We start from the raw sequence: 12,001 nt of genomic DNA, 5'->3' as shown, positions 1-12,001 counted from the left end.
GGGTGATACAGCCACTGAAAAAGCTTTGGGCTTTATCTTGAGGGTAATGGGGAGAGGAGGAGGGTGACATGAGTTTATTGAGATGATGTTTTTCAAAACAGCATCTGTTTGAAAACAGCAATCTGTTTTATTTGCTTATTTAATAAACTTGTATACAGAGCTGACTTTGTGTCAAGCCCTGTTTGAAGTGATTCACTATTAACAACTCATTTTACCCTCATAGGACACAATGATGCTGGTACCATCATTAATCTCATTTTACAGACGAGAAAATTTGAGTGCAGAGAGATTAAGAAACTTGTCAAAGGCCGGGCGCAGTGGCTCAAGCCTGTAATCTCAGCACTTTGGGAGGCCAAAGCGGGTGGATCACTTGAGGTCAGGAGTTCGAGACCAGCCTGGCCAACATTGTGGGAGCCCGTCTCTACTAAAAATAAAAAAATTAGCCTGGTGTGGTGGTGGGTACCTGTAATCCTGGCTACTCAGGAGGCTGAGACAGGAGAATCACTTGAACCTGGGAAGCAGAGGTTGCAGTGAGCCTATAACTGCACTCCAGCTTGGGCAAGAGAGTAAGACTCCGTATCAAAAAAAAAAAAAAGAAATATGTCCAACATCGTACAGCTAGTGAGTGGTGGAGATGTGATTCAGAATAGGTGACTGGCTTCACAGTCCATGCTTTTCCATTTCTGCTTGATACTGACTTTTGTGAGGTATAAATTTACATGCAATACAATGCACACTAAGTGTACAGTTCAGTGAGATCTGATAAATATATGTATCTGTGTGACAACCACCACAATCAAGATACAGAAAATGGGGGCTAGGTGCAATGGCATCCACCTGTAATCTCAGGACTTTGGGAAGCTTGAAGGGAAGATTGCTTGAAACCAGGAGTTTGAGACCAGCTTGGGCAATATAGTGAGACCCTATCTCTACAAAAAAAATTTTCCATCACCCCAAGAAGTTCCCTTGTGCCCTGTTGCAATAAACTTTTCCCATTGCACCCTAATAATGCCCCAGACCATTCCTAATTTGTTTCCTGTCACTAAAGATTATTCTGCATAACCTAGAGTTTCACAGAAATGGAATCATATGTTATGTGGTCTTTTTTGACTGGCTTCTTTTGCTCAGCATAAGCATATGTTTCTGAGGTTCATCTGTGTTCTTGCCTATATCAGTAGTGTGTTCCTTTTCCTATGCATATAATATGGGTTTTTTCCCTTTGGGTGCTTAAAAATTTATTATTTATTTAAAAAAATTGACATATATGCCAGGCACAGTGGCTCACGCCTGTAATCCCAGCACTTTGGAAGGCCGAAGCAGGCTGATAACCAGAGGTCAGGAGTTCCAGACCAGCTTGACCAACGTGGTGAAACCCTGTCTCTACTAAAAATACAAAAATTAGCTGGGTGTGGTGGCGCATGCCTGTAATCCCAGCTACTCGGGAGGCTGAGACAGGAGAATCGCTTGCACCTGGGAGGCGGAGGTTGCAGTGAGCCGAGATTGTGCCACTACACTCCAGCCTGGGTGACAGTGTGAGACTCCATCTCAAAAAAAAAATTGACATATAGTAATTGTACATATTTATGGGGTACATAATGATGTTTTGATGTGTATAATGTATGGTGATCAGATCAGGGTAATTAGCATGTCTACAATCTCAAACATTTCTCATTTCTTTCTATTCAATATCCTCCTTCTAGCTATTTGAAACTATATATTATTGTTAACTCTTGTCATCCTACAGTGGTACAGAATACTATAACTAAATAAAAAAAAATTGTGTGGCCAGAGATGGTGGCTCATGCCAGTATTCCTAGCACTTTGGGAGGCTGAGGTGGGAGGATTGCTTGAGGCCAGCAGTTTGAGATCAGCCTGGGAAACATAGCAAGAACCCATTTCTACAAGAACTAAAAAAGTTAGCTGGGCATGGTAGTGCATGCCTGTAGTCTCAGCTTCTCAGGAGGCTGAGGCTAGAGGATCGCTTGAACACAGGAGTTCAAGGCTGCAGTGAGCCATGATCGTGCCACTGCACTGCAGGCTGGGTGACAGAGAAAGACTCTGTCTCTCGAAAAAATAAAAGAGAATTTGAAATAATTACAGATTCATAGGAAGTTGCAAAAGAAATATCCTGTGTACTCTTCACCCAGTTTCCCCCATTGGTTACATGTTATGTAACAATAGTACCATATAAAATTCAGGAAATCATGGTACAAATTCAGGGCTTATTCAGATTTCACTAGTTTTACATGCACTTCTTTGCGTGTATATTTTATATCGTTTTCTTCAATTTTGTGACATGTGTAGATTAATGTAACAGCTACCCTAATCAGGACCCAGAACTCTGCTGGTAATCATAAGCCTCCTTCATGCATCCCTTGATAGCCTTATCTCCCTCTCCCCATGGCAAATACTAATCTGTTCTGCATTTCTATAATTTTATTTCAAGAATGTTTTACAATGGGAATCATTAGTATATAACTTTCAGTGATTGGCTTTCTTCCCTCAGCATAATTCCCTTTAGGTCCATCAAAGTTGTTGCCTGTATCAATAGTTCATTACTTTTCATTGCCGAGCAGTACTCAATGGCATGGACATACCACAGTTAGTTTAACCATTCACCTATGGAATGACATTTAGATTGGTTCAATTTTTCAGCTACTATGAATAAAGATGCTATGGACATTTGTGTACAGGTTTTGTTTGTTTGTTTGTTTGTTTTTTGAGTTGGAGTCTCGCACTGTCACCCAGGCTGGAGTGCAGTGGCGCGATCTTGGCTCACTGCATCACTGCAAGCTCTGTCTCCTGGGTTCATGCCATTCTCTTGCCTCAGCCTCCCAAGTAGCTAGGACTACAGGTGCCCACCACCACACCTAGCTAATTTTTTGTATTTTTAGTAGAGATGGGGTTTCACCATGTTAGCCAGGATGGTCTTGATCTCCTGACCTCGTGATCCACCCGCCTCGGCCTCCCAAAGTGCTGGGATTACAGGCGTGAGCCACTACGCCCAGCCTGTGTACAGGTTTTTATGTGAACATAAATTTTCATTTTTCTGGGATAAATGCCCAAGAGTGCAATTGTTGGGCTGTATGTTAAGTACACATTTAATTTTATAAGAAACAACGAAACTATTTTCCAGAATAGCTGTACCACCTTATATTTTCATCAGCAATGTGTGAGTGATCCAGTTTCTCCTCATTCTTTCCAGTTAATGGCATTATGATTGTATTTATTTGTTGATTTTTGAGTTGAAGTCTCACTCTGTTGCCCAGGCTGGAGTGCAGTGGCGCGATCTTGGCTCACTGCAACCTCTGCCTCCCAGTCACTGCAACCTCTGCCTTTGCGGTTCAAGCAATTCTTCTGCCTCAGCCTCCTGAGTAGCTGGGACTACAGGCATGAGCCACCACGCCCGGCTAATTTTTGTATTTTTAGTAGAGATGGGGTTTCACCATGTTGGCCAGGCTGGTCTCGAACTCCTGATCTCAGGTGATTCACCCACCTCGGCCTTCTAAAGTGCTGGAATTACAGGCATGATTCACTGTGCCTGGCTTCATTATGGTTTTTTTTTTATTTTAGCCATGTGATAGGTCTATAATTATATTGTAGTTTCAATGGTCATTTTCCTAATGGCTAACAATGCTGAGTATCTTCCCATGTGTTTATTTGCTATCTGTATATATACTTTGATGATATATCTGTTCATGTCTTCTGCTCATTTTCTGATTGGATTGCTTACTTATTTTTTAGTTTTGAGAGTTTTTTCAATATAGTCTAAATGAAACTTTTTGTTGGATTTTTTAAAAAATCTTTTTTTTTTTTTTTTTTTTTTTAGCAATTTGATTATTATATGCCTTGGCGTGGCCTTCTTCATGATTCCTCTGCTTGGGGTTGGTTGAGCTTCTTGGATCTACGGATCTGTAGTTCTATCAAACTTTACACAAATTTGGTCATGAGGTCATGTTTTCTTTCTCTTTCTCTTTCTCTCTCTTCTTTTCTTTCTTTCTTTCTTCTTTCTTTCTTTCTTTCTTTCTTTCTTTCTTTCTTTCTTTCTTCTTTTCTTTTTCTTTCTTTCTCTCTCTCTCTTTTTTTTTTTCAGTCTCGCTCTGTCACCCAGGCTGGAGTGCAGTGGTGCAATCTTGGCTCACTACAACTTCCGCCTCCCGGGTTCAAGTGATTCTTGTGCCCCAGCCTCCTGAGTAGCGGGGATTACAGCCACCACACCTGGCTAATTTTTTTTTTTTTTTGATAGAGATGGGGTTTCACCATGTTGGCCAGGCTGGTTTTGAACTCCTGGGCTCAAGTGATTTGCCTGCCTCAACCTTCCAAAGTGCTGGGATTACAGGCATGAGCCACTGTGCCCCGCTAATGATTTATTCAGATATTTTTCTGCCACCCCCTCCTTTCCTGGGACTCCAATTGCACATATTTCAAATAGTTTCATATTGCTCCAGAGCCCTCTTAATTTTTTCAGTCTTTTTGCCCCTGCATTTTACTTTGGATAATTTATTTTGCTATGACTTCAAGTTCACTAAGTTTTCTTCTGCAATGTCTAATATGCTGTTAACTCTATCCAGTGTGTTTTTCATTTCAGATATTGTATTTTTATCTCTAGAAGTTCCTCTTGGGGTTTATTTCGTACCTACCATGTCTCTACCTTTAACATGCTCGCAGTTTTCTCTACTTTCTTGAACTTACAGGGTATATTTATAATAAACATCCTTGTCCATTAATTGGATCTTCTATGTCATTTCTGGATCTGTTCTATTGACTGGATTTTTCTCCCAATAGCCATATTTTCCTGCTTCCTAGTATGCCTGGTAATTTTTATTTATTTATTAAAAAATTTCTTTGAGACAGGGTCTTGCTCTGTCACCCTGGCTGGAGTGCAGTAGCATAATCATGGCTCACTGCAGCCTCAACTTTCCAGGCTTCAGTGATCCTCTCACCTCAGCCTCCTGAGTAGTTGGGCACCTGCCACATCCCTGGCAAATTTTTGCATTTTTGGTAAAGACAGAGTTTCACCATGTTGCCCAGGCTGGTCGAAAACTCCTGAGCTCAGGCAATTCACCCTCCTTGGCCTCCCAAAAGGCTGGGATTATAGGCATGAGCCACTGTACCTGGCTTGCCTGGTAATTTTTGATTGGATGCTGGACACTTTGGATTTTACATTGCTGGATTTTTTTTTCTTTTTTTTCTTGCCCCATCTTCTGGTTTTCTAAAGTTTCTGGGTTTTATGATACTGCTTTAAATATTGTTGGGTTTTGTTCTGGAATGCAATTCAGTTACTTGGAATCAATTAGATTCTTCGAAGACTAGCTTTTGAGCTTTGTTAGGGCAGATCTGGAATAAACTTTAGCCTAGGGCTAATTTGGCCTATCATGGAGGCAATTATTCTTTGATGATTGACCCTGATGCCCAATGTATTTGGAGGTTTTTCCATTGCAGCTTGTAGGAGCTACTCTCATTCCCCTGTGAGGTCCAAGGATTGTTCTGCCTACTGGTCCTTCATTCTTCAGCCTCAGGCGGTTTCTTACATGCATAGGTAGATAAATATTCAGCCAAAGTCTCAAAAGACCCTTCTTCAGATCTCCAGAACTTTCTCTCTGTGCAACTTCCTCCTCTACAAGTGTTCTTCTTATGGATTCTAGCTGCCTTGATTTCCCTGAAGTTCCACTCTGTCTCTTCTGCTCAGTGAGACCTGTAGGCTCTGTTTGGATTCTCCCTCCTTGCGCTATGGGGTGGAGACTCCAGGCAGTGAGCAGGAGCAATTATAGAGCTCAGCTTGTTTGCTTTCCTTGCTCAGGGATCTCAGTCTTGTGCTACCTGCTGCCCAATGGCTGAAAAACATTTGCGTCCACATATTTCAGCCAGCTTTTTAATTGTTTAAGGCAGGAAGGTTTACCCATTGCCGATTACTCCATCATAGCTAGAATAAAATTATAACAAATTTCTTTTTATTGTTATTACTGAATAGTATCCCACTGAATGGAGATACCATGTTTAACCTTTCACCTGTTATTGGATATGTGATTGTTTCCAATATCTGGCTACTATGAATGAAGCTATACAAATCTTTGTGTAGACATGTTTTCATTTCTCTTGCTTAAATACCTAGGGGTGGCATTTCTTGATCATAGGGTATTGTATATTTAACTCTGTAATACACTGTCAAACAGTTTTCCCAAGCAGCTGTATCAGAGTTCCTGTTGTTCCATATCATCACCAACATTTGATAGTCAGTCTTTGAAATTTTTGCCCATTCTAGTGACTTTGTAGTGGTCTTGTTGTGGGTTTAATTTGATAGTTCTTGTTAGCTAATGTTGTGATAATCATTTGTGTGCTTATCGGCCATTTTTACATCTGTTTTTATGAAGTTTAACTTCATATCTTTTTTTTTTGAGACGGAGTCTTGCTCTGTCATCCAGGCTGGAGTGCTGTGGCACGATCTCGGCTCACTGCAAGCTCTGCCCCCTGGGTTCACACCATTCTCCTGCCTCAGCCTCCCGAGTAACTGGGACTACAGGTGCGTGCCACCACACTCATCTAATTTTTTTGTATTTTTATTAGAGACGGGGTTTCGCCGTGTTAGCCAGGATGGTCTGGATCGCCTGACCTTGTGATCCGCCCACTTCAGCCTCCCAAAGTGCCGGGATTACAGGTGTGAGCCACCGTGCCTAGCCAACTTCATATCTTTTTAACATTTTTTCCCCTTGGCTTGTATATCTTCTTATTGAATTATAAGAGTACCTTTTATATTCTGGATATAAATTTCTTGCAGATAAAATAGAGTCTATACTTTTTTTTTTCAGACAGAGTCTCGCTCTGTTGCCCAGGCTGGAGTGCAGTGGCACAATCTTGGCTCACTGCAACCTCTATCTCACAGATTCAGGCACTTCTCCTGTCTCAGCCTCCCAAGTAGCTGGGACTACAGACATGTGCCACCATACCCAGTTAATTTTTTATTTTTAGTAGAGACAGGGTTTCACTATGTTGGCCAGGCTGGTCTTGAACTCCTGACCTCAAGTGATCTACCCACCTTGGCCTCCCAAAGTGCTGGGATTACAGGTGTGAGCCATCATGCTTGGCCCAGAGTCTACTTTTGACTATACCTTTTTGCTGGATTGAGAGGAGTCGGGGGTAGTGGTAAGATAAACAGGCCATTGTAGTCACCAAGGAGAGAGATGATAGTGTCTTAGACTAGAATGGGGATTTAGATGGAGGAAAGTAGGTGAGTTTTAAAATTATTTTTTAAAAAGACTTCAAGGGATTCTGGGTCTACTTGGTTTTTCCTTTCGTCTGCTGAATGTCCATATATATATATATGTTTATATACATGTATATATATATATGTGTGTGTATGTGCATATATATATATATTAAAAAACATGAATCACTTCTATGCTTAAATTAACTACAGGAGAATGTCTCAGGAACCTACGACATACTCCCTTTTCCTATTCCTTTTTCTGAGCCATGGAGTGTCGAGTTATACAGTGCCAAATTCCAGGCAGGGTAAGTCCTGAGGGAAGAATCACCCTTTGTGGTTTCCACACAGTTTAGGGAATGAGGTGGGATAGATACATTAGGTACATGATGCTGTAAGTTGTTTTTGGGGGGGTGTGTGTGTGCGTGTATGATTTTTCAGGATTATTCTAAGAGGATTTTTCAAGCCACGGTTTTCTCAGAGTGGACAGTTATAATTAAAATTCACTAAAAATTTCCTTCATGAGTGGCTTTCTGGGGCTTTTCCTCTAACCCATATTTGTAGTTTTGAAGGTCACACAATTCAATTCTAGTTATACATTCAATGGCTTTCTTACAGATTTGCATCCATTGTTGCAAAAAATGGCGGTGAGTATTCTATTTTCTGTTAATCAGAGTCCCCTCTACTGGAATTGCCAACTTTTGGATGTTATACTTGATGTTATCTCTTTGCCTTTTAGGAAGAAATAATAGATGGAAGCTATCTGAATGGTAATGTGCCCCCTTGATCTCCACTTGCTTCTTCTAAGAATTTCAAACAGAATGCAGCTGTGATCTCTCTGGAATGATTCCTTTTAAAGATGTCTTTTCATTTTATTCCCATTGTAGCACTGCTGGATCTCATACAGTTTCAAAGGTAACCTGCCCTAGAGGAAAGGGGAAGGGATGGTATAGATTTTTAATAAAAATTCTTAATGGAAGTCTCTTAATTGTAAAAAGTAATATGTGCTCATTGCAAAAAATGTCAATCAAAGCACAGTGTTTTAAAAGTGAACACCCTTGCTCCACGGACATCATTCCTCCTCACTCTAGAGTAAGAGCCAATTTTTTTTTTTTTTTTTTTTGGACGGAGTTTCGCTCTTGTTGCCCAGGCTGGAGTGCAGTGGTGCTATCTTGGCCCACTACTGCAACCTCTGGCTCCGGGGTTCAAGCAATTTTCCTGCCTCAGCCTCCTGAGTAGCTGGGATTCCAGGCACCCGTCACCACGCCCGGCTAATTTTTGTATTTTTAGTAGAGATGGGTTTTCACCTGTTGGCCAGGCTGGTCTCAAACTCCTGACCTCAGGTGATCTGCCCGCCTCGGCCTCCTAAAGTGCTAGGATTACAGGCATTAGCTACCGCACCTGGCCTAAGAGCAGAAATTTATTGCGTGCTTTCTATGTAGTGGGTATTCTACTAAGTGCTTGGTATAGAAACAATCTAATCCTCACAAGTGCCACACAAGGTAGCTCCTGTTGTTATCCCATTGCACACAATGGTGAAACTGAGGTCCAGGAAGGGTAAATCAAGGACACACAACTGGGATGTGAACCAGTGGCCTGGCTCCAGGATCCATTCCCTTTACTGTTGCACTATAAGCTGCATACAGAGAGATACCAGGCACATGGGGCAGGGAACTAGGTAGTGTGGAAATGCCAATATTAATAAACAATTATAATACGATGAGTCCTATGATGGATAAGAAATAGGGGTCTTGGGGCCCCATGTCAGGGATACCCAGTTATGTTAAAGTGAAAGATCCCCATAACCACTCCTTTGCCTAAGATAACACCAATGGGTACTTTTGGATATATTCTTTCAGTCTAAGTATTTTATTTATTTATTAATTTATCCATCCATCCATCCATCCACCCATCTCTTTATAAGATTACAGGCCAGGCATGGTGGCTCATGCCTGTAATTCCAGCACTTTGGGAGGCCGAGGTGGGCGGATCACGAGGTCAGGAGTTCGGGACCAGCCTGGCCAACATAGTGAAACCCTGTCTCTACTAAAAGTACAAAAAAATTAGCCAGGCATGGTGGTGCATGCCTGTAGTCCCAGCTACTCGGGAGGCTGAGGCAGGAGAATCACTTGAACCCGGGAGGCAGAGGTTGTGATAAGCCAAGATTGAGCCACTGCGCTCCAGCCTCGGCAACAGAGCGAGACTCTGTCTCAAAACAAACAAACAAACAAACAAATAAACAAACGTAAGATTGCAGAAGGCTTTTCATAGGCTGGGCATGGTGGCTCATCCCTGTAATCCCAGCACTTTGGGAGGCCAAGGTGGGAGGATCGCTTAAGGCCAGGAGTTCCAGCCCAGCCCGGCCAACATGGCAAAACTCAGTCTCTACTAAAAATAGAAAAATGAGCTGAGTGTGGTGGTGCACACCTGTAATTCCAGCTACTTGGAAGGCTGAGGCAGGAGAATCGCTTGAACCTGGGAGGCAGAGGTTGCAGTGAGCTAAGATTGCACCACTGCACTCCAGCCTGGGTGACAGAGTGAGACTCTGTCTCAAAAAAAAAAAAAAACAAAAAACGAGAAAAGGCTATTCATGGGCATTTACTGTGTGTTGGGCGCTGTCTTATGCAATTTTCATGTGTGAACAAATTTTAATCTCACAGTTTTAGCCATATTTCATATAAAGGGAAACTGAGGCACTAGAAAATTTTAGCTAATTGTCTCAAGCCATACAGCTAAGTGATGGAACTAGGATTCATAACCAGTTTGGAGCCCACACTCCTAACTATGCCATTTCAGCCTCGCATGGTATACCTAACATCTGCTTTTTAAATGTACATCTTTCTAACGCAATCAGTTTGGATTGTAGTCAATCTAAGTAGGTTGTTACGGGAATTAGAATATTGCATACAGCTTAGAAATTTGGGAATTGGCTTTGAGAGAATGGGATCCAGGCAGATTCCTAGAATTGGAAACTCTCCTATCACTGTGCCTGGTTAAGAAATTTTTTACTTCAGGCTGGGTGCGGCGGCTCACTCCTGTAATCCCAGCACTTTGGGAGGCAGAGGTGGGAGGATTGCTTGAGCCCAGAAGTTTGAGACAAGCCTGGGCAACATAGTGAGACCCCATCTCTACAAAAAATAAACAAAATTAGCTGGGTGTGGTGGCATGCACCTGTGATCCCAGCTGCTTGGGTGGCTGAGGTTGGAAGATCGCTTGGGCTGGGGAGATTGAGGCTGCAGTGAGCCGTGATCGCACAACAGAGCAAGAGCCTGTTTCAAAAAAAAAAAAAAAAAGAAAGAAAAGAAACAAGGAAAGAAAAGAAAAGAGAAACCTCCCACTTCCAAGCACAAAGTTCTAACACCCCTGGTCCATCCCTACCTGTCCCCTGGGCACTTAGCTAGTATAGCAGTGCTTGTAGGAGAATCTGTCATTGTGATCTTTTCCTGTCTGTCTTCAACTGAAGCTCCCACATGTGGACGGATGACCTCTCCCACAGAGTCCTGGCCTATCTGAATTCCCGGAATGTTGCCTTCACCATCCCCAGCCTGCAGGTGTGTACCTGAGACCTATCTATATGTTCCCATCTCAGTGCTCAGGGATTGCAAACTCAGGGGCCAGGTAAGTTGGAGAAGTGGGCTGGATGTAGAGATAGTCTTTACTTCTGCAAGGAAAAGGGTTCTGTCCAGTTTTTCTTGAAACATGATATGAGGTATTTTGTCTTTCTTTCATTTTCCCACCTTTGATGGAGACATGGTATATTAGGGTATAGGCTGAGCTGCTATAACAAAAAGACCTCCAGATGACAGCAGCTCAAACAATTTAGTTTATTTCTTTCTCGTATAATAGTCCAGAGCTAAGTGGGAAAGCCACAAAGAAAAGGCAGCTGTATTCCATGAGGTTATCCAAGGACCCAGGTTCCTTTTGTCTTTTTGCTTTGTCATCTCCTGGGGAGTTATTGCCCATGTGGTGGAAACACCACATCCCTTCTTTAATCCAGGGGAGGGGCGGGAAGAAGAAAACAAGGGTAAGCATCTTCTCTTCTGAGGATATGATGCAAGTTACACAATTCCCTCTGCACACATTAGATTGGCTCACATACCATAGTCACATCTTACTGCAAAGGAGCCATGTACCCAACTAAAAGTTGAAGGGTTCAATTGATGAAAAGCAGTGAGAGAGTGGATATTTGGATATAATGATCAGTCTTTCTACCATGGGTCCAAAAAATGTACTTTTTCCTCTTTTAACTCTACTGTAATGAAAACAATAGCACAAGCGTGTTGATAGGTGGCAAAGGATATTTGCCTTAAGGGGCAATAGGGCTCATGCCTGTGGTGGTGACTGCAGTGAACTGCACAGCACCTGCCCAACTGTTAGCCTAGTGTGGCATGTTGTGTCTTTATCATCACACTGTGGATAACACAGAAAATTGGAGAAAAATTCTTTCAGTATTGAGAAACAATTATTCAGTTTAGCAAACGGCCATTTATGTTATTAATTAATGAATAAAGTTCTGACATATGTCTTCATTGCTTCCATTTTTACTTATGTCTTAATGAAAATGGAAACATCAACCAACATTGATATCACAAATATACTCAGAGAGCTTGTTGTCTGCCAGGTCTTAAGACAGCCGCTAGCTGGAGGTGGCTGTTGGCCCCACATGGCATCTGCTTTTCTTTTCTTCTTCATCAGTCAGGGAAACTGAAAGAGAAGCAATTGCTTCCCCCTTTTCTCTCTAGCAGTAATGGATACTCATGAGATGTATCTACTTTAATCTGATACGTCTCTTCCTGTGTA

General features: G+C 42.0%; 1 protein-coding gene across 2 annotated transcripts in view; it reads left to right on the top strand.

Moving 5' to 3' along the window:
• OTOA (otoancorin) overlaps positions 1-12,001 on the top strand; it is a 102,737-nt gene that overhangs the window by 7,008 nt on the left and 83,728 nt on the right. Inside the window, exons 2-6 of one of the 2 annotated variants that reach the window (XM_030823134.1) lie at positions 7,415-7,509; positions 7,820-7,848; positions 7,941-7,971; positions 8,089-8,116; positions 10,665-10,752. In XM_030823134.1, coding sequence (XP_030678994.1) covers positions 7,419-7,509; positions 7,820-7,848; positions 7,941-7,971; positions 8,089-8,116; positions 10,665-10,752 — 267 coding nt within the window. In that variant the 5' untranslated portion in view covers positions 7,415-7,418. Of the gene's footprint in view, positions 1-7,414; positions 7,510-7,819; positions 7,849-7,940; positions 7,972-8,088; positions 8,117-10,664; positions 10,753-12,001 lie in introns of those variants that run through there. The other variant, XM_030823133.1, reaches the window with a different exon arrangement.

The sequence above is a fragment of the Nomascus leucogenys genome, chromosome 2 (genome assembly GCF_006542625.1).
Source record: "Nomascus leucogenys isolate Asia chromosome 2, Asia_NLE_v1, whole genome shotgun sequence".
Classification (NCBI taxonomy): domain Eukaryota; kingdom Metazoa; phylum Chordata; class Mammalia; order Primates; family Hylobatidae; genus Nomascus; species Nomascus leucogenys.
The sequence above is the reverse complement of the archived record's forward strand: the minus strand, read 5'-3'. Positions and strand labels throughout refer to the sequence as shown.